Here is a 27,828-nt window from a genome sequence, read left to right as displayed (position 1 = left end):
CGTGATTCACAATATATCGCCAGGTCAAAAATTTCAAAGCCATTATCGTGATATGGACTCGAAACTGGTTTTGGACAATATATTGCCCAGCTCTAACGTGATTCGTGATACACTTGCCAGGACAAAAACTATGAGCCCAATATCATGATATGGACTTCAAACCAGTTTTGGACAATCATACCCTGGACTCTGTTCTAGAAGTCTGTTCAACTTCCAAAATGTTCGGAAACCAAAGTGCAGCTTCAGATTGGCTGCAGGAAGCTCCTGCAGCCAATTGGAAGCTGCGGAAGCAGTGTTGTACGTTCGGGTACCAAAGAACGTTCGCATACTGGAAGACTCACTTCCGGGTTTGCGGCATTCGGGAGCCAAAACGTCTGAGTACCAAGACATTCAGGATCCAAGGTATGACTGTATATCAACATATTGCCCAGCCCTACTGGGCCCTCCCTTCGCAGCCCCTCAAATATCCTCCCCACACACCCTGGGATGAGGACAGCAAAGCCCCCACGTGCTGGGAACGCCAGGACCTCACCGAAGAAACTGTTGATGCTCCCCTTGACCATGCGGCACCAGTGGGTGATGAGGTCCAGCCCGTCAGCGGGGAAGGGGCTGGTGGCGTCCAGCTCGCGGATCTGCCGCAGGACCCTCTCGGCACCGTGGAAGGACTCGTCGGCCAGCGCCACCAGCTCCAGGCCACCCACGGTCCAAGTGAGGAGGGCTCGGCGCATGGGCGTGTTGCCATAGAGGCGCTGCGAGCGCTGGATGTAGATCTCGATGTTCTTCTTCTCCAGTGAGGCGTACAGCTCCTCGATCTTGCGGGCCGGCAGCAGCTCCCCGTGCTGCTTGCGCAGGGCGGCCACCTTGGCATCGAGAAGGTGCAGCCGCTTGGCGCTCTCCTTGCTCTCGTCCTTCATCAGCTCGTAGTTGTCGCGCAGCTTCACCTCAAAGACGTCGTCCAGGAAGACCCAGGAGAACTGCTGGACTTTCAGCAGCAGGTCTGGAGGGAGCCGGGAGCCGGAGATTCCTCCGTTGCCCGCGCTGCTTCTGCCATGGAGGCCCTTGAGCCACTTCTGGATGCCCAGGGCTTCATCCAGGGTGGCTGAGAAGTCGTACTGGTAGGGGAACTCCACCGCCACACTGGCGCACGACAGGGCCCAGACGCGGTTGCGCAGCGTGCTCAGGGAGGGGAAAGGCCCTCGGTGCAGGATCATCTCCTCCAGCTCAGGGACGGCTTGCAGCTCGACTTCCTTCAAGATGAAGATGCTGTTGCCGTCAAAGCCGGCCGCCAGCCCTGGGCAGTAGGCATGGAGAGATGTGCCGTGGCGGTTGAGCAGGAGGCGCTCGGCCGCCAGGCTCAGGTAGTGCATCTCCGAGACGAAGGCCGTGGCCTTGAGGGAGCTGAGCTCCAGCGTCAGGGTCAGCAGGCGGCGAGGAGGGGAGCTGGCCTCAGGGGAACTCCCCTCGGCGGTGGCGGGGTGGCCGTCAGCGGGCAGGGCAGCCCTCGGCGGAGACAGCAGGTCCCGCAGGGTCTCGTAAGAGTGCAAGGTGGACAGGAGGTGCTGGAAGAGGTACATGTGGTTGGCGGGGCTCCAGAGGATGGTCAGGCTCTCGCCGCACTGGACCTGGCGGTGGAGAAGGACAGAAGGGTCAGGCAGGAAAGAGGAGAGAGAGAAGGCAACCCCGTCCCCCAAAACGCAGGGGAAGAAGTGGCTGAACAGTGGAAGATTCGGGACAGAGAAAAGAAAGGACTTCTTCATGCAGAGCAGAGTGAAACTGTGGAACTCACTGCTGCTGCAGGAGGCGGTGATGGACCACCAACTGGTATGGCTTGATTTAAAGAGGATTGGGCAAATTCATGGAGGAGGAAGCCTCTGGAAGCTGTGGTGGGGAGAGGGCTCTTGCTGGTTTCCCACGGGGGCATCTGGTCGGGCACTGTGGGAAGAGGATGCTGCACCAGGTAGGCCATGGGCCTGATCCAGCAGGCTCTCCTGAGGTTATTTTGTGCTCTTGATAGTATTAGGGTGTGATGGCCTGGGACTCGGGCTCAGACTCGGAGCCAGAGGAGTCTCAGTCCGCACCGGATCCTCTGCTTCAGGCAGCATCTGAATCTAGTCTGGGGCCTGATTCTGAAGAGCCCCAGTCTGCACAGGTTCCCCTGCAACAAGCACCAGCAGGGCTGAGTCAGGGGCCTGAGCCTGCCCTGGCTCCAGATGCGGGGATTACCTTGTTGCCCTCTGCTGGGCAATCACGTACAGCTGCTCCACGACCAGTTGGGTCAGGAGAGGCTGAGGCGGCCTCTGGGTCTAGTAACTCACCGACATCTCCCGAGCTGCAGAGACTAAGGTCTGAGAGAAGGAGAGACCTGAGTACTTGCAGGAGGAGTACTTGCCTTTGGGCGAGACAGGAAGGTGAGTCACCGGGGGATCAGGACCGGTCGTTACCCCGTCAGAGATAAAAGGCTGCCGGACCCCGCCCCAGGTTGCAGAAGCAACATTGCTGCTTGCTGGAACCTGCCTGAGACCCTGTGCCTGACCTAGCCCAGTTTCCTGCTTTGGCCCTGTTGGACTGACTCCTCGCGGAATCCTTGGATTTGGGACCGGACCTGGACCGCGTGGCTCGGGTTAATCCCCGGGCCCAGCACACAGGGAAACCACAGAAGGGGAGGGTTAATCCCCGCTGCAGGGGGAAGTGATGGCCCCCAACTTGGATGGCTTTGAAAGAGGATTGGACAACTCCATAGAGGAGGAGCAAACTATTAATGGTTCCTAGCCAGGATGACTCTGCTCTGCCTCAAGAGAGGCAGCCATGCTTCTGAATCCCAGTTGCTGGAAACAGCAGGAGGGGAGAGGGCTCTTGTGCTCAGGTCCTGCTTGGGAGCTTCGCATGGGGGTATCTGGTTGGCCATTGTAAGAACAGGAGGCTGGACTAGATGGGCCACTGGCCTGATCCAGCAGGCTCTGCTGACGTTTCTATGAAACCTCCAGGTCCAGAAGCAGTCAATCTCGATTGCCAAGTTCTGAGGGGGCATTTGACCACAGCGCAAGGTAGGCCCCCTTTGGCCCAATGCAGGAGGGCTCCTCTTATGTCCTTATGCGCATCAATAATAATTATAACAACAAAATAAAAACTGTACACCGCCCTTCATCCAAAAATCTCAGGGCAGGCCACAAAATAAAAATACAGCTGTAACTTGGTTTTCGAACAGCTCAGTTCTCGAACATTTCGGCTCCCAAACGCCACAAACCCGGAAGTGAGTGTTCCGGTTTGCGAACTATTTTTGGAAGCCGAACGTCCGATGGGGCTTCCGATTGGCTGCAGGGCCCTCCTGCAGCCAACCAGAAGCCGTGCTTTGGTTTTCAAACGTTATGGAAGTCGGACAGACCTCTGGAACGGATTCCGTTCGACTTCCAAGGTACGACTGTACTGGTAAAAGCACAAATAAATAGTTAAATCAGAATAACCGCCTCCCCCCCCCCGTGTTGATGCCCCTTCTCCCAAGGTCTCAGGTGAGCAGGGAATTGCTGCCCACCTCCCCCTCCCTGCTTGACAAAGGTGGGCGGTGGTACCTCCAGGGAGCGGATGCTGCTCCGATAGGTGAGGGAGAGGCTGGAGAGGTCGGCCAGGGGGCTGGGGATGGCGGGGGCTTTGCAGCAGGGCTGCATCTTCTCCGTGATGCTCTTCACCAAGGCCAGCGCCACCCCCTGGACACTGATGGTACAGCTTTCAGCACTGCCCAGCATGGTCAGGGTGTCCAGCCTGGCCTCTGTGGCCCCTGGTGGGGGGGGGGGAGAGAAGAAGAGGGAGGGAGAGAGAATGGATGGCACGCGGTCAAGCTCCATTTATTTATTCATGATATGATTACCTTATTGTATTATTAGGATTAATATATTTAATAACAACCCGTCCTTCAACCCCTCCAAGCAATGTTAAAAACAGTTGCTAACAGCTCACAATCAGTTTTTTTGTTTTTTGTTTTGTTTTGTTTCATGAAAAGAGTGTTCTTGGAACAGCAGTTTGCTCTTGGTGCTGGGAATTGTAGCTCCATGAAGGGCAAACTACAGTTCCCATGATTCTTTTTTGGGGGAGCGGGTGCTTTAAATTTATCTTATTTATTTCATAATTTACAGACCTCTTGATTGTAAAAAATACACACCAAACAAACCTCAAAGCAGTTTACAAAAAGAAGAATAATAAAAAATCATTCAAAATCAGTATCAAGAAATGATTAAAATCAGCTAAAAAGCAGATTAAAAGACAGGTCACTTTCTATATAGCCAGGAGAGGCTTTGCAAAGGTGCCTTCCTGGTGTCAAGAGGCAGGGAGTTCCAACGGAAGGGGGTGCTGCACCTCTAAATGACTGGAAATGATTTCTCCCTCTCTTGTAACACTAGAACTCAGACATCCAAGGAAGATGAATGTTGGGGAAAAACAGGGCAGATAAAAGGAAGCCCTTCTTCATGCTGCCCTGAGTTCAAATTTGGAACTCACTCACTCGTGTTCCTAAGGAACGGTGCCCCAATGGCTCACTGAGACCCATCTCCAGCTTCCCCCAGTCCTGTCTGACTTTGGGGGCAGAAACAGCCTCCGCTGCACCCCAAGGCTCTTGTCCCCGCACTCACCGGCCAGGCTGGACAGAGTGAAGAGGTTGACGTCCTCCACCTTCAGGTCAACCTTCCAGAGGACCCCCAGCTCCTCCCCAATGGAAAGAGCCTCCTCCTCCTCTGGGCATCCCAGGGTCTCCTCCATCCTCTGGGGGCGCCAGAGGGACAGCACCCTGGAGAGGCACTCGGAGCAGGTGTCCGAAGACTCCACCTGCAGCCCGCGGAGGGTGCAGTCCAGGAAGAGGGTGTCAGCGTGAGTGCTGGAGGTGCCCAGAGGCTGGTTGTAGCTGCCCTGCGGAAGAGGCCAGAAATGAGTCACTGGGACATTGTGATCCCAGGCAGTGGCCATGAGGACTAGCATCTTGGTTTCGTTTTTGGGGCCTAGATACCGCTTTAGAATCGTGAGGTCCAGAATCTTATTTTCTCTTCAGGAAAGGGCGACAGCTCAGGGCAGAGTGCCTGGTCTGCATGCAAGAAGGGTCCTGGGTTCAATTCCCCGAACACCATCTCCAGGTAGGGCTGGGAGAATCCCCCACCTGCAGCCCTGGAGAGCTGCTGCCAGTCCGTGTAGACAATACTGAGCTAGACGGGCTTGGTTAAAGGCAGCTTCTTAATGTTCCTTTAAAAATTTAGAAACGAGGGCAAAAACTTGCTTTTGGGGGGAAGGAGTCGTAGCTCAGTGGCAGAGCTCCTGCTGTGCACACAGAGGTCTCAGGTTCAATCCCCAGAATTTCCAGGGATGGATGAGCCCCCAAGACGCCAGAGAGCTACTGCCAGTCAGTGTAGACAATACTGAACTGGCCTGTCTCCTGCATTCCCTCCTACAGCTTTTGCTTCGCAGGGGGAAATCAAAGCTATGCTCTCCCTGAATATTCAAGGAGGTGGCAACTTAGATTAGCACCTTCACTTTTCTCTCTCTTGCTCGCTTCTCTCCCCCACCCCCCAAAAACCCATCTGTTCCCAGCTCTTTTGCCCCCCACAAAAATGGGACAGGAGATGCAAGATTCTCTGTGCCCTGGGATGCAGCAGGGATGGCAAGGCCTGCAGAAAAATGGGGTGGGACAGCCCCGGGATGCAAGGGTGGGGATGCCCTGAGCTGCACAGTGGGGGGTTGGCACCCAAGCCGGACCCTGCCAGAAACCTCCCAGAATCTGTGCCAAGCCCCTTCCCCCCACCCCGCTCTCTCTGCCCAAGCCCCGTCCCCTCATTCACTTGCAGATTGAAGGAGTCGAGGATGAGGGCCTCTCCCCAGACGTGCATGTTGGGTGGGTGGGGGGCGCGCTGGATGTGGGAGTCAGCCCCCACGCGCCAGCAGAGGTGGTCGACTGCCAGGACAGCTCGCTGGTGGACGCTCTGCGGACGCAGGTGCTGGTAATCTAGAAGGCAGAGGGAGAGAGGGAGGAGGAAGGGAGGGAAATTGTCCACAAACTCTGCTGGGAAAATTCCCCAACTTTTTCTCTCCAAAGCTACAGGAAATTGCTGGTCTTTGCGGACCCCTTAAACAACAGCTCCCAAAGTGGGCGGTATCATGGGTTTACTTGGGGGGCATGCGAAGAGGCAAGGAGGTGGCGGGGGGCAGGCTGCAGGTGTCAATGACCACCCAGCTTTGAAAGCTGGCATCACGCGATCAGGTTTTTGATCTATCTGTTGCATTTATATCCCACCTTTTTTCTCCAAGGAGTTCGAGGTGGTACGCATGGTCCCCCCCCCATTTAATCCCCCCCAACAACCCTGCGAGATAGGTCAGGCCAAAAGGGAATGACTCTCCCAAGGTCACACCCTGGGAAAGCTTCATGGCCAAGTGGGAGGATCCGAACCCTGGTCTCTCACAGGTCCTAGACCGATGCTGCAAAAACTGCTCCACCCTGGCTCTCAATTAAAATAAATGGTTTTAATTTGTTTTGGAATCACTGCACAAATAATTGTGACTGTTCTGAATTTTATTGCATTATCATCTCAGGCTGCAGAGCAGCTTACAGATTTGTTGTTTTGAACGAAATAGAAGCAAGTCCTTTCACGCAGATCAAAACCCTTAAAGGAATTGCCATTAAAAACATCTGAGATTGGTTACAGTCACAGATGCATTGCAAAAGCAATAAATTAGAAACAGTCAAAACTTTTGAACAACTGTTTTAATGCTTTATATCTAGGCATGCCAGTTTTCTAAATTTATAGTATTGTTTTTGAAAATAATATCTATCTATCTATCTATCTATCTATCTATCTATCTATCATTGCAAAGGGTCGATCCCAGTTTTGTTTTGTTTTTAAAAAGAGGCCAGTCCCCAGTGAATTGCAGGGGTTAGGCTACAATTCTAACTACTACTACGAGTAGTAGTTAGAATCGTAGCCTAACCCCTGCAATAGTAGTAGTAGTTGTTGTTTATTAAATTTACATAACACCCTATACACGCAGGTCTCAGGGTGGTTTACAGGATTAAATCACAATACAAAAACAGAAAATACACAATCCTTACCTAGGGAGATGGAGTTCAGGCCCAAGGCAAATGGCGGGGTGTCCCCCAGCTGCACAGAGACACTGACATTGGAGACAGAGGCACTGAGGATGATGGTGGCCAGGATCTGCGGCATCCTAAATGGGGGAGAAACGGGTGTCGCTCTGCACTGGATCTGCATCCTCACCAGAGATGCCATATTTGAGGAAGGGTGGTGTGATGGACCCAAGGCTGCTCTGGTGGCTCTGCAGCAGCAGGCCAGCTCCATCAGGCCTCCTCCTCTCCCCCCAACTGTTGCCTGGGGGCCGCCATCCCACCAGGCTGCCTCGGTCAGAAAGGCAGGAAGCACTCCATCAGCTCTGCTGAAATAGCAGAGGGTTGGGCTAGATGACCCTTGGGTCTCCCTTCCAACTCTGCAATTCTGCAATTCTATGAAAGCCCAGCTCCTTCAAGCACCCTCTGCCCCTGAACTGTGCCACCTTGTCATTATAAAAAAACCTGGTGCCTGAGCTTGCTTCTTTCCTCTACCCTCCTTGGCCCTTTTCCTTCGTGTGTCATGTATTTTATATCATAAGCCTGCAGGCAGGGAGACTTTTCGGCTGAAGAGGGGGTGCAAATATCCAGAGTGCTGCCATGTGGGTGGTGGAGCAAGCTTGTTTTCTGCTGCTCCGGAAGGGAGGACCAATGGATTAAAATGAGAAGAAAGGAGATTCCAACTAAATCTTTGGAAGAACAGACGGTGAGAGCTGTTTGCCCGTGGAACGGACTCCCTTGGAAAGTGGTGGGCTCTCCATCTGGCCATCTGTCAGGGGTTATTGGGCCGCAATTCCTGTGTGGCCGCGGGGTGGGCTAGGTGACCCCCTGGTGCCCCTTCCAACACAACAAATCTATGCTCCAAATAAGTAAATAAATCTGATTTTGTGAACTGCCCTGAGGCCTGCGGGTATAGGGTGGCATACACATTTCCTAAATAATAATAATTGCAATAATAAATCAGTAGCAGGGCTTCGGGCGCGGAGGGAGGGGGGGAAGAGACCCTGACCTCCTGTTGCTGTTCCTGGTGGGGGCCGGGGCCCCCTCCTCTTTCCGCGCCAGAGCCAGCATGCTCAGCCAGTGGGAGAACTCCTGGTGCCGGTAGTGGACAATGCAGGTGTTGAGCACCACGGCGACCGAGATGTCGATGGCCATGACCTACAGATGGGTGAGAGAGGAGGAGTGCCATTGGCAGCGCGGCGGTGCAGGGGGTTGGGCTAGATGACCTTTGGGGGTCCCATCCAACTCCAGCAAGAGAAGCACTTGCCTGCAAGGTGGCTTTCAGCAGGCTGAGGCAGACGATCCGCTGGCGGCTTTGAGAGAGCAGGAGCCCATCTGTGGGGAGAGAAAAGAAAAGAAGAGGGGCTTCGTCAGGGTTGTGGGTGGCCAAGTCTCCCGCGCCCTCCTGTGATCGGATTTACGTTCCTTGTGAAAGAGCCCTCCTAGGCAGCTCACCTAGAGAGCAGGAGGCGCATTCCACTCTGGGGGGGGGGCAGGTGCAAAGGGATGACACATTTCACCCCTTCTTGAGGCTGGCTGGTCTCCTCCCTTGAGGAAACTCCAAAGTAGGGAGTACAAATGGCAGTGCAGACATTCAGTATATAAAAAAATCAATGAAAGCAAGGGCCAAGCTGGATCTACACACATCAAAGGAAGTGTTTCAGCTAAACGTGTTGCAAACATTGTATGAGAAATCAGGTGAGGAAAAACAGAACTCCACAGCACCATCTGCTGTCACAGTGTTAGAATACTTAAACAACACACATAGAGTCGTACAATCATACCTCATGTTGCGTCCGCTTCAGGTTGCGTTTTTTCAGGTTGCGGACTGCCAAAACCCGGAAGTACCAGAACAGGTTACTTCCGGGTTTCGGCAGTCACGCATGCGCAGAAGCGCTAAATTGTGCTATGCGCATGTGCAGAAGCGCCAAATCACAACCCGCACATGCGGGTTGCGAACGCTGCGGGTTGCGAACGTGCATCCCACATGGATCACGTTCGCAACCTGAGCGTCCGCTGTACCTCCATTTATGTAACCCTCTAGTTACGTAAACCTCGGGATGCGCACACAGGAAACCCAGAAGTTTTACCAGGGTTCGCCGTGCCCACATGCGCAGAAGTGGTCCTCAGGTTACGGAAACATCAGGATCCGACCGGAGCTCTGGAACAGATCCCGTCCGCAACTGGAGATACCACTGTACTGTAAAGCACTTTTTCTTTGCCAATGTAGCTGAGTACCCAGTGAGCAGAGTGGCCTAGGGAGAGAGGGTGTAGCTAAAGGAGGCGTGTCCTGAGGAGAGGGTGTGGCTAAGGAGAGGTGTGACCTAGGGGAGAGGGTGTGGCTTGGAAAGAGGGTGTGGCTGAGGAGGAGGCATAGCCTAGGAAGTGTCATGAGGGCCGAAGAAAGAGGCTCTAAGTGCACACCATGTGCCCTGCTGTTCCTCTGCCCTCCTCTTACTACTTTCCTCCAAGCACTTGCCTTCCAGCGTGAGTTCGAGGCTCATCTGGGGCAGGTCGCAGGTGGGCGTGAAGCTGCGGAGAGGGATCTGCTCCCCGTCACACTGGTACGCAAACTGCAGCAGCTTCAGGGTCCAGGTGAGATGCCTGCAACGGAGACGACAATGGAATGGAAGCTCCCTTCAATATACCAAGTGGGACTCTTTGCCCATCTAGCTCAGTGGTGCCTACTCTGACTGGCAGCAGTTCTGCCATGACTCCAGGAAGAGGGTCTCTCTCCCAGCCCCAAATGCAGAAGCCAGGATTGAGCCCAGGACCTTCTGAGCTAAGTTGAAAGCAAGATTCCCCTCTTCATGGCTTTGAATTAAAGGTTTTGCATCCAGGAACAGGGGCTCCCTGAAACCCCCCACTCCCCGTTACCTCTTCTGGCTGTTCATAGAGAGCACCAGGCTGGTGTTCTGTAGCTCCACCTTCACCCGGCAGGGCACGTACTTCAAGCTAGCCAGGCTCAGCATCGAGGGGCGCAGCTCAACGGCCGTGGCGGGGTCTGGAAGGAGGGGAAAGAGCCATGCATGAGGCTCATGGGCCTCTCAAACCCAAGACACTCGCTCGAGGGCACCCCACCTGAGGAACGGAGGAGAGACAGACCCCTCTCCCAGCTCTCTCCCTCCCTCTCTCATGCACTTGCCAGTTTCAGGGTAGAGAACTACAGACCCTTGCACCCCATGCCAAACCGCCTCCCCACTGCAGCTGGTTCCTTCACACCAACCAATCATTTGGAAGCGACCCGCTGAAAACGGAAGCAGCAAACCAAGGGTTTGGGGTCAGGACACCAGGCGCCCTTTCCAATGGCGGGGCAAGAGAGTATACTTCACTCAACTAGGAGGAGCGGGGTGTTCGCCCCAGGTGAGCAGGTGAGTTGCAAATTGTGCCTGAGCTCTGGGAAGCCAAAGAACAGGAGGAGGAGGAAGGAGCCCACCCTCAGCCCTTTGAGGTCCCCCTCAAACACCCCTGGGAGCCCAGAGTTCTCGACCTGCCGTATCTCCGCCTCCGACGCGCCGCAGCAGCTCGCTGTGGAAGAGTCCCTCATGCAGTTCGGCGTGGAAGCTCCAGACGCCCACCTCCAGGCCACAGAGCTGCCACTTCCTCAGGCGCAAGTCCAGGGAGACAGTGAGGGCCAGTGACAGCTCAGCCAGGCAGGCGTCGGCCTGCAGGGGAGGGAGAAGGAGGAATCCGCCATGGGGGAGATGCATTTCTGCCTGTTAGGGCTGGACGATAGATCAATGTATTGACCAAAGCTGATTTGAAATCCGTAGCATGGTATCGGTTTCATAATTTTGGACCTGGCAATATATCGCAACTCATGATGTGTGTTGTTTAGACAAGTCAGCCTGGAAACTTGGAAAGCTGGTGTAAATTGCACAGTCATACCTCGGGTTACAGACGCTTCAGCGTTTTTTTGGGTTACGGACAGCCGAAAGCCGGAAGTACTGGAACAGGTTACTTCCGGGTTCCGGCAGTTGCACATGCGCAGAAGCGCTAACTCAAGCTTTGTGCATGCGCAGAAGCGCCGAATCGCAACCCACGTGTGCGCAGATGCGCCGCTGCGGGTTGCAAACGTGCATCCCGCATGGATCATGTTCGCAACCTGAGCATCCACTATAATCTGTTTTTATTCGACTGCTATTTTAACTTTTGGAAAGTCTTAGGTTGTTGTTTTTCTTTTACTTATTGACTTTTTTTTGCAAACCGTTTTGAGGCTGGTGGCTGTTTTAACACCAAGTGCTGTATATGAATCAATAAAGCATGCAGGCCTGAGAAAGGCAGGAGCCCTTGGGGAGAGGGAAGGTTGCAGCTGTTAGTGATTGGTCAGAAGTTGGGCATTCAGCATCCTTGATCCTAGGCTGCGGGACATGCATCCATCAGGGATGCAACAGGCACCCTCTCACTTTCAACTTCTGGGCATCTCTAGAAGACCCAGACCTATGCAGTTACTTCTAATTATGCTTTTAAAGAAAATCGCTTTCTTTGATATCTTTGTGCTGGACACTGCTGTGTCTTATCCTACAGACTGGCAGTCCGGAAACACTTTTACAAATAAATTGACAGAAGCAAGCTCCCAACCACCAGGTGTTTCGCTCACCTTCCCCCCCTCTGCCTTACCTGTCGGCTGCTTTTCAGGACTTTGCTGTTCACCTGGGAGAAGGTCGCCTCGCAGGCCATGCTGGGGGAGGCAAAAGGGTGGGGGACAAGAGCAATCCAACTCTGAGTGATCAAAGAACAAAGAAAAACACTGCCGTGACCCCCACCCAAAACTGAGAGATTTATTTTTTAAGAAATAGTACTGCCTTAAGCAGAGGCTGGCTGCTGGATCAGGCCAGTGGCCTGTCTAGTCCTGTCCCCTCTTCTCACAATGGCTAGGAATCCAGATAGACTGCCTCTGGACCTGTAGGTTCCATAAGAACCGAAGAAGAGCCTTCTGGATTAGGCCAGTGGCCCATGAGCTCCAGCTTCCTGTTCTCACTGGGGACAACCAGGTGCCCTTAATCCAAAACCCACAAGCAGGATCTGAGCACAACAGTGCTCTCCAGTTGTTCCCCACTGCTTGGTTTTTGGAGGTAGACTGTCCCTGGGCATGGAGGTTCTGCTGTACCAACAGACCTCAGTAAGAAGAGCTGGATCTGGAGACCCCAGGAAATGAACCCAGAACCTCTTGCACGTTAAGTCAGGCGCTCTGTCCTGAGCTGCGGACCCTTCCTGCAAGGCAGGACTACAGGTAGCCAAACCACCCCCATAGACTCACCGTCTCCCGTCGCCATCCAGCAGGATTTGTGTCCTGGTCACCTGCACGTGCCACAGGGACTCGGAGGCCGCTGCATGCAGGACCATGACGTTGACCGCCTCCACGTGGACGGAGCAGAGCTGGGGAGGGCGCAGAGGGGGGGTGTCTGTGAGGAGGCAGAGGTCCAGACCCACCCACCCAGGCTCCCTGCCCAGACCTGAGCCCCTCTCACCTGGCTGAGGAGCCGCAGCAGTGAGGGTCCAAGGGAGAGCACCTTGCCTTGCTCAACGCCACCATCTGCTGGGGCCTCCAGGGATGGCAGCCTGGGCGCCTTCTGCAGGTCCACGCGGATGCGCACTTCTCCGAAGCAGAGAGCCAGGTAGCGCCTGCAGATAGAAGGGGTGTGTGAAAATGGGGTCAGGAGCAGGGGGGTGCAGCTGGAGGTGCAACCATCTTCCCCCTGCCAACCCTCCCACCAAGAGACAGGATTTCAATGCAAGCAGAGCTAGCCCAGTTCAGTATCAAGACTTAAAGAGGAATTTTTAAGGTGTTTCAAAAGCAGTTTGGGGATTCATAGGAAACTGACTTCTCCTCCGACATTTGGGTCTGTTTAGCTCAGCACTGTCCGCACTGACTGGCAGCAATGGCTCTCCAAAGGGTCCTGCCCTGTCCCTCTTGGAGATGCCATCAGGGATTCAGCCTGGGGCCTTCACCCAGCAAGCTGCAGCTCCTCCTCTAAGACTGAAAACAAGATTCTAGTCCTCGTGGTTCTCAAGGAAGGGCGGCTTTAAGCAGGGGCACAGGATGCTGCCTTATCTGAATCAGGCCATTGGTCCGTCTAGCTCTGTATTGTCTACACTGACTGGCAGAAGCACCCAGTAGGAAAAGCAGCCAATGGACAGGGCATTGGGAGTTGTAGTTCAGCAGTGTCTGGAGGCCCACAGCCTCCTTTCTGATGTAGGATGGTGGTACAACCATCACCACCAAGCCCTGTTTCCCAGCCCTAACTGGAAATGCTATGAGTCAGCAGAGGTTATTCTATTTTTATTTATTTATATATTGCCTTTAAGCAGAAGATCCCACGGCAATGTGCAACATAAATAACATAATTTATGTTATGAATGTGTTCTGGGGCCAAGCAGAGGTTGTAACACCACCCTTCCTCCCCAAATTTGGCCCATAATCCACCAAGGTTCAATATCCGCCCGCTCTGCAGAGTTCCATGCCAGACGAGTGGATGCAGAGAGCATTCCCTGAAGGATTGACCAGTGGGGAAACTACAAGAGGCAGTGTGGTGTAGTGGTTGGAGTGTTGGCTAGGACCTGGGAGACCCGGATTCAAATCTCTCACTTGGCCACAGAGCTCGCTGTGTGTGACCTGGAGCTCTCCCTCTCAGCCTAACCTGTCTCACAGGGTTGTTGTGGGGATTCAACGACTAGGACCCAGGAGAGACCAGGGTTCAAATCCTCACTGAGCCATCAAGCCCACTTAAGCCCAGTTGCTTCCTCTCAGCCTAACCTACCTCACAGGGTTGTTGTGAGGGTGAAATGGGAAGGGCGAAGACAACGTGCGCCACCTTGATATCGTTCGAGCAAAGGCGGAATATGAATGCATTCAATAAATACTCACGGGACATCATGGTTCAGGAGCTTGCTGGAGATCCAGACGCTGTCGATTTCCTAAAATGGCACAGCCAAGAGACACCCATGATGGCTGCATGTACCTCCCAGGTATGTGCCCTCTGCCCCACAGATTCAGTGTGGCACACCCATGGCTATCCCCCCCCCCCGGGACAAGATTCAAGGGGCAGCACCAGCTTCGTAGGGCTGAAGCAGGGGAAGAATTGCACAAAACTGCCTATTGTGTGTGGTTTGCCTAATAATAATAATAATAATAATAATAATAATAATAATAATAATTTTGTATTTGCATCCCACCCTCCCTGGCCGAGGCCGGGCTCAGAGCAGCTAACATCATAAAAACAACACAATAAGCATAAAAACAGACATCAATTAATTAAAATACATCTTAAAATTAATTCAGACAAGTTAAAATCTGGGCAGGTGGCAATGATCAGGGTGGAAGTGAGAGTGGTTAAATTGCCAGGACCAACTGTTTCTGCTGATCATACAAGGATCTGTGAGCGGGTTGGGGGCCTCCTCCGTGCTTGTTTTATACAAAGGAAAGTAAGCCAAATGGGCAAGCCTGGCCACAGGTGAGCAGGAAAGTTTGCAAGCCTCGCCGGACCAGGGTTGATGCAAAAGACGCAAACCCACCCCTGTACCTACCACTGTCTGTTGCTCCTCCTGGAACTTCAGGCTGAGGTTCTGAATCCAAAAGAACCCAAAAGAGCCCACCTTCAGCTCTGCCTGCAGCCGCCGGCGACACCAGTTGGTGACCAGGATGTACAGGAGCCACCTAAGGGAACGTCAGGATTCGAATCAGTGGCCGCCCACGCATGCAAAATGCAGTCTTCCCTACGGCACCTGTTTTCTGCGGTATAGCTCAGCGGTGGGGAAACTCTACCGGGGGAATCAAACGTGTGACTGTAAGGACATAAGAAGCAGGAAATCTCCCCTCCTGGGGTTTCCAGAAACTGGTATTCAGAAGCATCGCCGCCTCCAGCTTTGGAGGCAGAGCAGAGCCCTCTTCTCTTCCATGGATTTGCCTAATCCTCTTCCAAAGCCATCCAGGTTGGCGGCCCTCACTGGCTCCTGTGGCAGGGAGTTCCACAGTTTAACTCTGCCCTGAACAAAGAAGAGCTTTCTTTTATCAGCGCTGAACCTCCCAAAAATCAGCAGAGGAAGGCAGCCAAGATGTCTGGAAGCCAAGATGTAGCAGACTCAGCCCACAGACCACCAAATAATAAAGTCACGGATCCCAACACTGACTCTCCCCCCCCATTAAATATTGCACCTCACAGTACGCTCTTGACACAAATGTCTTCCATTTACCACAGGCTATGTGTGCCTTGCGTGAGGGAATAATAATAATAATAATAATAATAATAATAATAATAATAATTTATTTATACCCGCCCTTCCCAGTTTAAAAACCAGGCTCAGGGCAGCTAACAGCAAATATAAAACATTGATTAAAATGCGACTTAAAAACAGCATAAAACACAACATAAAATGCAGCATCAGTATCAATTAAATTCAAAAATTCAGGGGTCATTTTGGGGAAAAACAAACCAACCCTCTGGGACTTGAAGTCTCAGGTGGGAGCTGACCCAACAAGAAAAGTTCCATTTGCAAAAATAAGAAGTTGGGTCAGGAGAGGCGTTCTTTCAGACAGAAGTTAGCTTATGGCTTATGCTTCAGGCTGAAACACAACAGGCGCAGCTTCTCCTGAAGTTCAGTGACTCAAAATCAGTTGTTACACTTCACTTGGAAGAAGAGGTGGTAAGATGCAGGGCCGGATTGAGGTTTGATGAGGCCCTAAGCTACTGAAGGTAATGGGGCCCTTTATATGTCCAGCAGTCCTTTGACTGCGGAAATGAATAAAAGCCCCCCATCCAAACAATGACTATCATCAGTGCAGGTAAGAAATTTTTTAAATTTTCATTTTTATCATCTACAATACTGCTTAGTTTACTTTATAGTACAGTACATTGATTATTGCTTTCATTTTATGGATCAATGGTCTTGTTAGATAGTAAAATTCACGTCAAAATTGCTGTTTTAGGGGTTGTTTTTAAAAGTCTGGAACGGATTAATCCGTTTTGCATTATTTTCTAAGGGAAAGCGCATCCTGGTTTTGGAACGCTTTGGTTTTGGAACGGACTTCCGGAACGGATGAAGTTTGAGAACCAAGGTACCACTGGATATATAGAAATGAGCAAACCAGTGATATTTTAGGGAGCAGGCTAGCAAGTGAGGCCCATTCCTTACATCATAGGAGCCTACACAACGCAAAACACTGTTGCTGTATGTCGGTTTTGTCTTATTTGTTTTTTATCTTCTATTTTGGAAATGTACAACCAGTTTTTTTTCTTTACATTTTTGGGGGGCCCCAAGAGAGTGGGGCCCTAAGCTATAGCTTGTTTAGCTTATACATAAATCCGGCCCCGAGGAGATGTTCCTCTGAGCTTCTGCGTACTCTCATTCCTTTACTTAGTTGTGACAGGTGTCAGTTACGGCGAAATATTTTGGACGCAGCTAAATCTCCCTTCGCCGCGAGGAGCCCTTTCCCTCAGATGCCCTCTCTCTTAGCAATGCCCCTCCTGAGGCGTTTTATTTGGGATACCAGATCCCGGGAAGCCCCTCGGCCCTTGAGACTGGCTTGGGAGCCTCCTCTTTCCACAAGATCTCTCCCAAGAGGAAGAGTGGCCTTTTTTAAATTTAAATTTTAATATATTTTCAATCTTTTGTTGGAAGCGCCCAGAGTAGCTGGGGTAACCCAGCCAGATGGGCGTGGTATGAAATAATAATAATAATAATAATAATAATAATAATAATATTCCCACAGTGTGTGCCTCTCCTGCCTCAGCCCTCCATTTTCCTCCCCAGACCCTCAACCGGCTCTCAGAGCCAGTTTTCCCTCAGTCCAGGCCCTGACTGACTCTCTCCCTCAGAAAAAGCGCCTTTTATTCTCCCGCCAAAATGGCTGGCTCCTCCCCCTCCTCTCAGCAGCCAATCAGAGAGAGGCTCTGGCCCTCTGGTGGAATCCTGAGGGACTGCAGTGCCAGACTCGGGCTCTGCTGTCCGTCACATGCACCTGGTGAGGAACGGTCGAAGGTGCTGGGGATGTCGAGCCTGGAAGAGGAGACTGAGAGGAGGCAGGAGAGCCATCTTCAAATATCTCAAAGCTTGCCAAATGGAAGAGCGAAGAAGCTCGTTTTCCCCTGCTCCAGAGGGCAGGACGTGAAGTGATGGCTTCAAATTGCAGGAAAGGAGATCGCTCGCTTGGATGGAAACGGATGAGCAGAGCCTACCGTCCAAAATGGGAAATGTGCCTTGGTTGCTCCACCCAATTTTGCCTTTTTTGCAAGTGATTCCTGGAAGGTTGCATAGAACTGGATTTGGTTGCTTTCAGGGGACAGGCTGAACAGGTTTTTGAAAAAAGAAAAAAGAAATCTGCAAATGTGTGCCTTCAAACACTATTGACCTTACTTCACACAGTTCCTCACCCTGATCTTCTGAACACTTTCCAGTAGCATACATGGCTGTAGAGGATCTTAGGAGTGCTACGGTATATTATTTTTTCCTATAACAAATCCACCTCAATTCTCACCAAATGCCATCATTCATTGGCTTTCCACTCTAGCCTAAGATAGCTCGTTTGGTTTTAATGAACTGCATCTTTTTTTAGATGCGTAAGTCTGGTGAGATATATTTTTACGAACAACAGAAGGAAGGAAACAGCAAACAAAAAAATGCGAGGATTCCACACCAAAAAGTTAACTCCAAAATTCCGCACGGCAGGTAGAATTCTGCAAGCTGAATTAAACTCCAATATTTAAACCTATTGGTTTATTTTGCACAGAATTTGATTCCGTTTCCTTTCACGGTAGGGAGATTTCTCCTCCTTCTTCCCCACTCCCATCTCAATCCCATCTCTCAGTAGCCAATAAGGACTAGAAACTTTAATTCTGCACCCAACGGTTCTAAGTTCTGCACTGGGGCAGCGTCACTACCGGAGCAAAATATCTATGCTGCAACAGCTAAGCCCCTTGCCATTCCCCTCACCTCCCCATCATGTCTGTTCCATGTAGGGGGTTGGACTAGATGACCCTCGGGGTCCCTTCCACCTCTACAATTCCATGAAATCTAGAGTGCTTATTTTTTCAGAATGTCGAAACCAGACTATTGATCCATCCAGTTCAGTATTCCTTACACTGACTGGCAGCAGCTCTTCAAAGTTTCAGGCAGGGGATTCCCAGCTCTGCTTGAAGATGCCACTGGGGATTGAGCCTGGGACCTTCTGCATGCAAAGCAGATGTCCCCCCCCACCTCTTCCCTAAAAATGAATTAAAACGCTGGTCCTCATGAGGTTAATAATTAGCTGGCTTAAATAGGAACATGGGAAGGTACCTTGCACAGAGTAAGACCACTGCTCTGTCTAGTTCAGTGTTCTCGACACTGACCGGCAGTGTCTTCCAGGGTTTCAGGCAGAGGAAACCTGCAACCCTATCTAAAGAAATCGGGGACTGAACCTAGAACCTTCTGCCTGCAAAGTAGGGGCTCTGCCACTGAGCTACACCTAGAGAAAGGAAAGCAAGGCTGCAGTCCTCATGGCTATTCAATTGAGGACCAGGGACGCAGGTCCCTGCTTTATATCACGGCCTTTGCTGTCCCCACAACCATCCAAAATGCTCACAGCCAAACACAGAGCGACTCGCGACGGAACAGGAAGATTTTGCTCTGCTGAAATTCAACTCTTTTCCCCCCTAAAAGGATTGCACTTGACCAACTTGTCTCCTTTTGAAACTGATTGTATCACTCCAAAGCAATCGCTGAGGATGCACCATAAATAACCCTGATCTGCCACCATGGCTGAAAGCAAGACTCGCACCCGGGACCCAGACAAGGCCTACCGGATCGGAAGTGCGAGGAGCCCAAAGGGGCACCTGCGGTCCTTTAAGGGTGCTATAGTTCCCAAACTGAACCCCGACAAAAGGGGTCTCCCCGCCCTTTGCAACCAACATCTCCTAGTGAACACTCGAGACACCGTTATTTACGTTCTAAGTCAGCCTTTGGATACCTGGAGCCTGGCAGATGTTTTGGACTACAACTCCCATCAGCCCCCAGCCGGCACGACCCGGGGGGCAAGGCTCTTCCTATCTGTGACCAGGCCCCAAAGGGCGTGAGCTGCTGTTGCTTACTGGCAAAGGAAAAGCACCCTGCACAAGCTCAGGGGCACTCCTGTCATCAGGAGTATTATTAATTGCAATCAGTATTAATGCATTTCTGTCCCGACCTTTCCCCTTTCAAGGTGGCGTGCATGGCCCCGCCCTCATTTAATCCCCACAACAGCCCTGTAAGGTTCATTAAGCTGCGAGGCACTCTAACCACTACACCACACTGCCTCTCGCGAGCACCTTGTAACGTCGTCTCACACACACCCCAGGCTGTGTGGGGCAAAATGAGCGAAAGCGGTGGGGTGGTATATTTGGATGATGTGGTGTAGTGGTTAGAGCAGGCACCCCCAAACTCGGCCCTCCAGATGTTTTGGGACTACAACTCCCACCATCCCTAGCTAACAGGACCCGTAGTCAGGGATGATGGGAACTGTAGTATTTAAGCGATAAGGCGGAAAGTGGTGGGAAGTGGGGGGAGGAGAGGTGGGGAAGTATTGAGAAAAAGGTGCTGTTATAGGTATATCAGTACTCAAATCGGAATTGTTAAATTGTGTTATGGTGGTTTTTGTTGTATGTGTTTTTTGTAGTTGCTGTTTGTATGGAAAAAATGATAAATAATTTTTTTAAAAAAATAAAAAACTGTAGTCGCAAAACATCTGGAGGGCCAAGTTTGGGGGTGCCTGGGTTCGAGTCTCAGACTAGGACCTGGGAGAGGCCAGGGTTCAAATCCCCCCCTTCGGCCACAAAGCTTGCTGGGTGTGACCCTGGGGGCCAGGCACTACCTCTCAGCCTGGCCTACCTCGCAGGGTTGTGGTGGAAATTAAGCGAGGAGAACCATGTGCAGGATCTTGAGTTCGAAAGAAGGTGGGACAGAAATGCAGGAAGTGATCATCAGACCCTGGAATCGGGGGAGCAGAACAAACCCCAAAAAGAGGCGCAAAGCTTCGCAGTTGGGAGCAATGCCAGAAGGGGGCAAAGAAGGAAGGAAGGGCAGTGTCAGCAGTGGGCATCTGGGCGGGCAGCAGTCCAGGGACAGGAGACCCCAGGGGCTCAGATTTGGGGGGGCGAAGGGGTTGAAGACTGGGCCGGTGGTGTCATAAGACAGCAAAGTGGGACAGGCAATGCCAGGCAAGGGGTGAATGAGAGGCTGGCACAGATGCAGACAAAACAAACAGCACAGCCACTGGCAGCTTTGCCAACCGTGATGCCCCGCAGAGTGGGTGTAAGGCAGCCCCGACTTGTGGAGGTGCCCACACCTAACAGGGCGTTTGGGGAGCCTGTGGGTGGTATTTTGGGTGAGGGGGAAGAACAGGCGCTTCGAACCCTGGCCTCTTCTCTCCAACGCTACACCACAGGAGCCAGGCGTGCCACCCCACTGCAGAAGGACTTCCCCAATTCCGCCCCTCGCCCTTGGAGAGCCAGTGTGGTGGAGTGGTTAGAGCAAGCCCAGAACGTTAAAAAGGGGCAATCAGAGGCCGGAGCTGGCGACGCTACCTGGAATCTGAGCAGTGCCAGGCTGACGAAAGGTGGCAATCTGTGCCATGGCAGATAAAAGTGGCAACGTTTACCCAGGGTGGGGGACCGGTTGGCGGGAGGGAGGGAGGGAGGGAGGGTGGGCGGCACATAGAATTATTTGGGAGAGGGAGGGGGCTAATGAAACTGGCAGTGCCCCCCTGGCATCCAGAGTGGGCAGAGTGGCTGGGGGGGCAGAGGACTAGGCCAGGGTGGCAGTGCCAGCCCAACTGCAGAGAGGTGAACAGCAGGGGGTGCCCAGTTTTCGGGGCTGGGGGGAGCAGGGAAGGGAGGTTGGCAGTGCCTCCTGGTCATGGCAAACTGGGGGTGGCAGAGGAGGGTCTCGGGCCTTAATGGGGACGGGGAAGGCGCCCCCTAAACCGATGCCCCCCTGGAAAAAGAAAGAGTGCTGCAATCTCCCTTACCTCCCCAGGCAGAAGCCGCCCAGTAGCACCAGCAGGACCAGTAGCAAGGCGCCCAGCACCGGGCCCGCCATCGGGGGCGCCTGGGCTGCTCCTTCCAACCGCCCGTCGCCGGCAGCGCCTGGGGAAGGGCCGGCGGGAGCGCGCGGGCAGGGAGGGCGGGGGAGGCGGAGGCGCGCGCGCGCGGCCCCGTGCGCTGCAGCCATAGGCCGGGGGCCGGGGGAGGGGCGGGACTAAGGCCTCTCCGGGGAAGCCCCGCCCCTGCCTGCCTCCCTGCCGGCGCGCCAGCCTCCGGGGGCGCACAGAGCGCTTCGGCACAGGGCGGCTGCCGGCGCCGGAGGGAGCGGCGGGGCGGGGCGGGGCCGGGTTCTAAGAAGGGGGGCCCTGAAGAAGGCCCCCAGGAGGGCTGCTGAGCGAGCCCCCTCCTCTGCCTTCCCAGCCCGGCTCTCCCTCTCCGAGGGAGCGGAGAAAGGCTCTGTTGCGCCCAGCAAGGCGCAGCACTTGGCAGATGCAACAAGCGGCTTAGTGGCCCTCGCGTCTGCCTCCAGCTCCTCCTGGAGCATCCTGGGAAATATAGTCCCTGGCCTCGGCCTGCCCAACTGAATAACAACAACAACAACAACAACAACAACAACAACAACAACAACAACAATAATAATTTACACCCCGCCCATCTGGCTGAGTTTCCCCAGCCACGCTGGGCGGCTCCCAATCAAATGTTAAAAACAGTACAGCATAAAATATTAAAAACTTCCCTAAACAGGGCTGAAAAATCCCTCTGCAATCGAGGAATGAGCAGAGGCTTTGTATTGAAGCGCCTGTTCAGCCAACAGCATTCCAGGGTTTGTTTCGTTCTGTAAGAATGCCGCGCTCTCCGCAGGATGTCTTTGCCCTGCCGTTGTCACCCAACTGTATCCACCTGCAATTGTCAGCTGTCACCAATCAGCCTGGGGGTTGGGGCTGCTGGGAGTTGTAGTCCCAAACATCTGGAGGGTGCCCAGTGGGGGAAAAGTGGCTTGTGTAGATAAAGAGACACAGCACATTTAGTTTTGCACCACTGTGTGTACTGTATTTTATTTCGCTCCTGGATTGCAGGGGGTCCCTTCCAACTTTCAATTCTATTATAATATGCTCCTTTTTAGATGGATCAAATGTGGAACTTTAAAAGAAATTCAAGGTGCTTGAAAATATTTAACTGTTTAAATATGAAAAGTTTTAGCTCTACACTGGAAAACAAGCATGTTATTGCAATGAGTAAAAAAAAGTCTGTGAGGGATGCCGTGTGCCATTGTCTGCTCTACAACATACACTCCCCCCCCCCCAAAAATGTATTGCAATCTCCTTAAGAATCGCTTTTAGGGAGGGCTAGGAGTGGAGAAGGCAGGATTACTCCTCCCTGTATCGCCATCTCCAAGACCAGCACTGCATTCCATGTAACACCCATTCCACATTTGGGGACTCAGCCTTTTAGTGCGGAATCACCTGCCCTTTGGAACTCCCTGCCTCTTGATATTAGGCAGGTGCCTTCACTGCAAACTTTTTGCTGCCTGCTAAAAACATGTTTAGAAAGTTGATGTGAGTTTCAATCTGTTTTTAGTCTATTGTTGTTATAACTTTGCAAAAGTCCTCTATTGTTAATTTAGGTTTTTATATTTTTATTACTTTATCATTTCTGTAAACCGCTTTTCTTTTTACGATCAAGCCGTATATAAATTTTATGAAACAAATGAACACCAAATATGTATGCCACCCTAGGACAAGTTCCACCCATTCTCTTTATAGCCAGGGGAAGAAAAGGCCCTGGTGGTGTAGGGCAATGTGTGGCGAGCATGCAGCCCTCCAGATGTTGCCGACCCCATCATCTCTGTCTATTGGCCACACTTGCTGTGGCTGAAGGGAGCTGTATTTCAGCAATATCCCCACAGCTGAGTTCTGAAGTCACACGAGAATGGAGCAGATACTTGCAAATAGAGATTCTATTTATTGGTTCAAACACAGGACGTCACAAAGCACGGACTGGATGGAATGTATTCATAAAAATCAAACATTAACCCGGTTTCCCCAAGCAGGTGACCTCTGGAAGTTTCTGACTGCAATTCCCATTCGCTCCAGCCACCACTGGCATAGCCAGAGATCGCTACGTGTCAGAAAAAAATGACAAGAGTTTTATTTCACAAGTCAAGGTTTCTCACCAGGGAACGAGGAAGGGCCTTGGGCAGGCACAAGTGTGTCAGCTAAGCACACAGAAGGTCCCAGGTTCAAACCCAGGCAGCGTCTCCAGGTAGCAGTGGTCTAATCAGTTTATGCCCAACTCATGTCAGTTTATCCTATATGCAAAAAAGGGCTCCATGCCATCCTATTTTAAGGTGCTGGTTTTGACCCTTAAAGCCCTATGTGGCCTAGGACCCACATACTTACAGGACCGCCTCTCCTGGTATGCCCCGCGGAGGACCTTAAGGTCCACAAATGACAACATTTTGGAGGTCCCATGTCGCAAGATGGTTAGATTGGTCTCAACTAGGGCCAGGGCCTTTTCAGTACTGGCCCCGACTTGGGTGAACGCTCTGTCCCAAAAGACTAGGGCCCTGCGGGACTTGACATCTTTCTGCAGGGCCTGCAAGACAGAGCTGTTCCGCCTGGCCTTTGGTTTGGACTCAGTCTGACCCTTATGTTGCTCTCTCCTTATGGTCTTGATGTATCAGCTACTTCAAAAAGAGGCTGCATTTTAAATTGCATTTTAACCTGTATTTTAAATTGATTCCCCCCCTTATGTTTTTACTGTGATTTTATTGGGATTAGCCGCCCTGAGCCCAGCTCTGTCTGGGGAGAGTGGGGTAGAAATAAAATTCATTATTATTTACATGCATGTGTTTTTTGTACCAAAAAAACCCTTTAAAAATCTACCTCTGTGTGTTTTAGCTTGTGAATCTTTTGAAGAAGGGCGGTATATAAATCTAATTAATAAATAAATAAAAATGAGCACATGTATTCCCTTGCAGACCGTGCTGCTCCCAGCCCTGTAAACAAACCCGCAAGTTACTAGCCTGAAAACACTTTTTTCCAAGGTTGATGGAAGCAAATTGGTAATCCTCCTCCAGAAAACCCGCTTGCTCCCCTGGATGCAATTCCTCCTTTGCCTATGGCTACATGGAAGAGCTGTGGGCATATAGGGCTTGATGGGGAGTGGAAAGAGGGTCCTGAAATTACGGGTCAGCTGAAGCAGTGCACCAAAATTAGGAGGGAGGGGAGGAGTAGAGGGACAAAGCCAGCTCTTACATGGGAACATGCATTTGGTCTCTTCCTCTCAGTGCGGAGAAATACAGGAGAGACCTTTAGTGTGTGCATGCGATATTGGCTACCATTGACCAGCCAAGAGCTGCGAGCTCAGCGTAGGTGGGCTTGCACCCGATAACATTTTGTAAAAACATTAAGCTGTCCTGGGGAACTGCCATGTAGCTGAACACCAATGGCTTCCTTTCAATGCCTTTCTTTGAGAACTGATGAGAGAAACAGAAGATACTATGAACTGTGAGATGGTAGAAGGGAAACGCCCAGTAACAGACATTTTAGAAATCTCACTGCTGACTCACAGTAAGATTTCTGTTCTTACTGTGAGCATAAGATGGGGAAGGGAGAAAAACCACAAAGTACTCATTGCACCTGCTTGAATAACCTGCATTTATTTATGGCTGACTCCCAGGCACACGGGTGCTTGAATATCAGCAATAGGTGTGCAGGGAAGGAGGGATGGGGGAACACTGTTGTGTGGTGGCAGATGGCGGCCCACAGAGTGGCAGAGAACCTTTGTCCTGGTATTCCCACAACAGGACAGCGTCTTAGCACCACTGCAACACCTGCAGCCTCAACCGCCTAAGGATCAACCTGGGGCTTGCTGGCCCTGAACACCAGACCGTTGGCAGAGGAGGAGGGAGAAACCTCGATGCTGTCATAGCTCAGAGTGGTAGATTTCTGCCTTCAGGAACTCAGACGGCTTCATGAAAATCCCTTCCATCGCCTTCCAGTAGCTGTCCTGGCTGGAGTAGGACATGCCGTGGACCTCTCTCTGGCCATGAATAGGCCGCCCGTACTGTTCGCCAGTCACGGACAGCAGCACATCTGTGGAGGAGTGCTTGAAGCGCACCTCACTGTCCCGGTCCCAGTAGCTGCCCCCGCACAGGACAGTCCAGTCGTCCAAGAAGTCCCCCTCGCCATCCTCCCCAAAGGCACTGACCTCCTGGAACAGACAAGGCAGAGAGCAAGGCCATGTTAACAGACGCACACACTCTTCAAAGGAGAAGAGCCTCCCTTTGGAAGGTGGTGGACTCTCCTTCCGTGGAGGTATTTAAGCGAAGGTTGGATGGTCACCGGTCAGGGAGTCCTTAGTTGCAATTCCTGCACTGCCAGGGGCTGGACTAGATCAGGGGTCAGCAAACTTTTTCAGCAGGGGGTGGTCCACTGTCCCTCAGACCTTGTGGGGGGCCGGACTATATATTTTTTTTTGTGGGGGGGGGGAAATGAACAAATTCCTGTGCCCCACAAATAACCCAGAGTTGCATTTTAAATAAAAGGACACATTCTACTCATTTAAAAACACACTGATTCCTGGACTATCCACAGGCTGGATTTAGAAGGCAATTGGGCCGGTTCCAGCTCCTGGGCCTTAGTTTGCCTACCCTTGGACTAGATGACTGTTGGGTTCCCTTCCACCTCTACGGTTCTATGAAACACTCATCAATGGCAAGAGCTACTGTAAGGCGAGTGACAGAGAACCTTTGCCGCTAGCTAGAGCAGCTGGTGCCAAGGTGGTGCCCTCCAAATACATGTGGGGGTGGGATGCCAGGGTGGCAAAGAGCGGGATAGAATTTGCAGAGCTCTAGCGCTGCAACCCCAGATGGTCAGAGGGCCCTTTACCTTTACTGTAAAGGGTGCCAGCCAAGACTTTCCAACGACTCTGTTGTCATGTGAGAGAAGAAGCAAGTGGTTACGCCGTCCAGCACAGGGCTGGCAGCACAATGTGAAAGGGGTGTGGAGACCGCCCCATTGTAGGTGTGCAATGGCCAAGACTCTCATTTTTGTTGCTGATATCAAGCATTCAAATTTCTTGGGGGTGGGGCATGAAAAACAAAAACAAAATAGAAACCTGGGGTTGAAAAGAGCTGGAGATCACTGGCTGGAGATCACCCTGCTTTGCATGCAGAAGGTCCCGGGTTCAATGCCCAATGGTATCTCCTGGTAAGACTGGGAGATACTTCCTCTTCAGAGTTGGAGTTAACTCTTTATTACCAAAAAAATGATCTTCACACTCAGCACAGCAGCTCCTCCTCAGTAGGTCTTACTCCATGATCCAGTTGCCGAAACTGAAAGTTGTACCCCCAACACAACAGCCCACTGCACCTGGGTGAAGCCTGTCACCGCTTTGCCCTTTCCATGCTGCTTCTGGTTCTGGTTGACAGCTGGGAGAGGAGCTTGTCGCAGCAGGAGGAAGAGACCCCCTGGCTTCTTCACCAGCTAGATTCATCTCTGCCTCTTGACCTCTCTCCTCTTCACACTCACCAGCTTCCGCTTCTGATTCTGGACTCCTCTCTGTCAGACTCTCCCAGCTCACTAAGCCCTGTTACTTCTTCAGCTTCCGGCACCTCCTCCCCCCCCCCAACAGTCCGCTCCCTCTGATCACTCATCATTGCCCCAGCACCAGTTCCTGGGGTCTGAGTCTTCTTCCCTTGGTTCCCCAGCTCCCACTGTTCCTCTGTGTCCATGACACCACCCTCCACCTGGCAGTACAGGTGGCAAGTTGAGCCTTCCTCCTGTGCCACCTCCCGTCCACCAGCCTCACCTGGTTGCCCGAGAGGGGGGATGTGAAGTGGTGGCTGTGCAGGTTGCGTCCGGTGTTGATGTGGGTCAGCCTGATGGACTGCCCGCACTGCACAGGGGTGCCCCTTTCACACACCGTGTCTGTCTTGCCCCGGACCCGCCAGTAGCTGTTGCTGTCATCAACCGTCGTGACCCCCGTCACCGACTGCTGCCCACTGCCTGTGGGGAGAAAGGAACCCACAAGTTAGCCTCACCCTCCCTTTGTTCCAGGCATGACGCCTGCAAGTTTATCTGAAATGTTCTTTGTCCGTGTGCTTCTATGACATACAGGGAGGGGTCTATAGTTCTGCATAGATATTGAAAAAAGATTATATAAATAAACCTAACAACAGTTTCTGTTGTTATTTGTTCACTTGTTTTGTATACCAGGTCACGAGAAATATTGTGCCCAAGCCGGAACTCGAACCCACGACCTGAGATTAAGAGCACTGACAGAGTGCCGCCCTCCTCGCCCCATGGGGCGGGGCTTCAGGCAGCCAATCGGCGAGCGCCCCCCCCCCCGCGAACTTGAAGGGTCTCGAAGGCGGCGGCCTCACCGGAGCCGTATCGGACGTCGTGCGAGTGGAGGCGGACTCCGTGCCGGGGGTTGAGCAGCTTCACCACGGAGCCGCACGTCACCAGCCCCGAAGGGGAACCGTCGCCGCCGCCCTCCGCTGCCGCCGCCACGACGCCCAAAAGCAGCGCCGCCCACAAGCGGCCCCGCGCAGCCCTCATCGCCCGCCGCCGCCTTCCTCGTCCCTGAGGTAAACCGGAAGCTCCTCTCAGAGGCTCCGCCATCCGAGAGGGAGGGAGGGAGCGGCGTCAGGTGCTACTTCCGGTTTCGACGTCGCCGAGGTGGGAGGAGGACTCTCCCTGGAACCATAGAGACAGGCAGCTGGGCGGAAGTTCCAGG

General features: G+C 52.4%; 2 protein-coding genes across 4 annotated transcripts in view; both read right to left on the bottom strand.

Annotated features, from left to right (window-relative positions):
- BLTP2 (bridge-like lipid transfer protein family member 2) overlaps positions 1-21,216 on the bottom strand; it is a 42,383-nt gene extending 21,167 nt beyond the window's left edge. The window contains exons 1-16 of one of the 3 annotated variants that reach the window (XM_053366342.1): positions 21,069-21,216; positions 14,618-14,747; positions 13,959-14,008; positions 12,562-12,715; positions 12,351-12,469; positions 11,711-11,771; positions 10,581-10,755; positions 9,968-10,094; positions 9,570-9,694; positions 8,358-8,425; positions 8,100-8,248; positions 7,079-7,194; positions 5,814-5,977; positions 4,620-4,893; positions 3,567-3,772; positions 533-1,622 (exon numbers count right to left, since the gene is read on the bottom strand). In XM_053366342.1, coding sequence (XP_053222317.1) covers positions 533-1,622; positions 3,567-3,772; positions 4,620-4,893; positions 5,814-5,977; positions 7,079-7,194; positions 8,100-8,248; positions 8,358-8,425; positions 9,570-9,694; positions 9,968-10,094; positions 10,581-10,755; positions 11,711-11,771; positions 12,351-12,469; positions 12,562-12,715; positions 13,959-14,008; positions 14,618-14,747; positions 21,069-21,139 — 3,079 coding nt within the window. In that variant the 5' untranslated portion in view covers positions 21,140-21,216. Of the gene's footprint in view, positions 1-532; positions 1,623-3,566; positions 3,773-4,619; positions 4,894-5,813; positions 5,978-7,078; positions 7,195-8,099; positions 8,249-8,357; positions 8,525-9,569; positions 9,695-9,967; positions 10,095-10,580; positions 10,756-11,710; positions 11,772-12,350; positions 12,470-12,561; positions 12,716-13,958; positions 14,009-14,617; positions 14,748-21,068 lie in introns of those variants that run through there. The other 2 variants (XM_053366343.1, XM_053366344.1) reach the window with 2 other exon arrangements.
- A 3,508-nt stretch (positions 21,217-24,724) lies between these two features.
- On the bottom strand, positions 24,725-27,728 carry SDF2 (stromal cell derived factor 2). Its single transcript, XM_053366318.1, has 3 exons — positions 27,473-27,728; positions 26,899-27,095; positions 24,725-25,299 (listed from the first exon to the last, which is right to left on the bottom strand). Exons 1-3 carry the CDS (start codon positions 27,711-27,713, stop codon positions 25,012-25,014), a joined length of 726 nt encoding a protein of 241 aa, XP_053222293.1. The 5' UTR covers positions 27,714-27,728; the 3' UTR covers positions 24,725-25,011.
- Between the last annotated feature and the right edge of the window lie 100 nt (positions 27,729-27,828).

The sequence above is a fragment of the Podarcis raffonei genome, chromosome 15 (genome assembly GCF_027172205.1).
Source record: "Podarcis raffonei isolate rPodRaf1 chromosome 15, rPodRaf1.pri, whole genome shotgun sequence".
NCBI lineage: Eukaryota > Metazoa > Chordata > Lepidosauria > Squamata > Lacertidae > Podarcis > Podarcis raffonei.
The sequence above is the reverse complement of the archived record's forward strand: the minus strand, read 5'-3'. Positions and strand labels throughout refer to the sequence as shown.

Coding starts and splice junctions, on each gene's coding strand:
- SDF2 (XM_053366318.1), bottom strand. CDS start 27,713: ATGGCGGAGCCTCTGAGAGGAGCTTCCGGTTTACCTCAGGGACGAGGA. Junction 27,096..27,472: donor CGACGTCCGATACGGCTCCG/GTGAGGCCGCCG, acceptor TTCTCCCCACAG/GCAGTGGGCAGCAGTCGGTG. Junction 25,300..26,898: donor CCCCCCTCTCGGGCAACCAG/GTGAGGCTGGTG, acceptor TGTCTGTTCCAG/GAGGTCAGTGCCTTTGGGGA.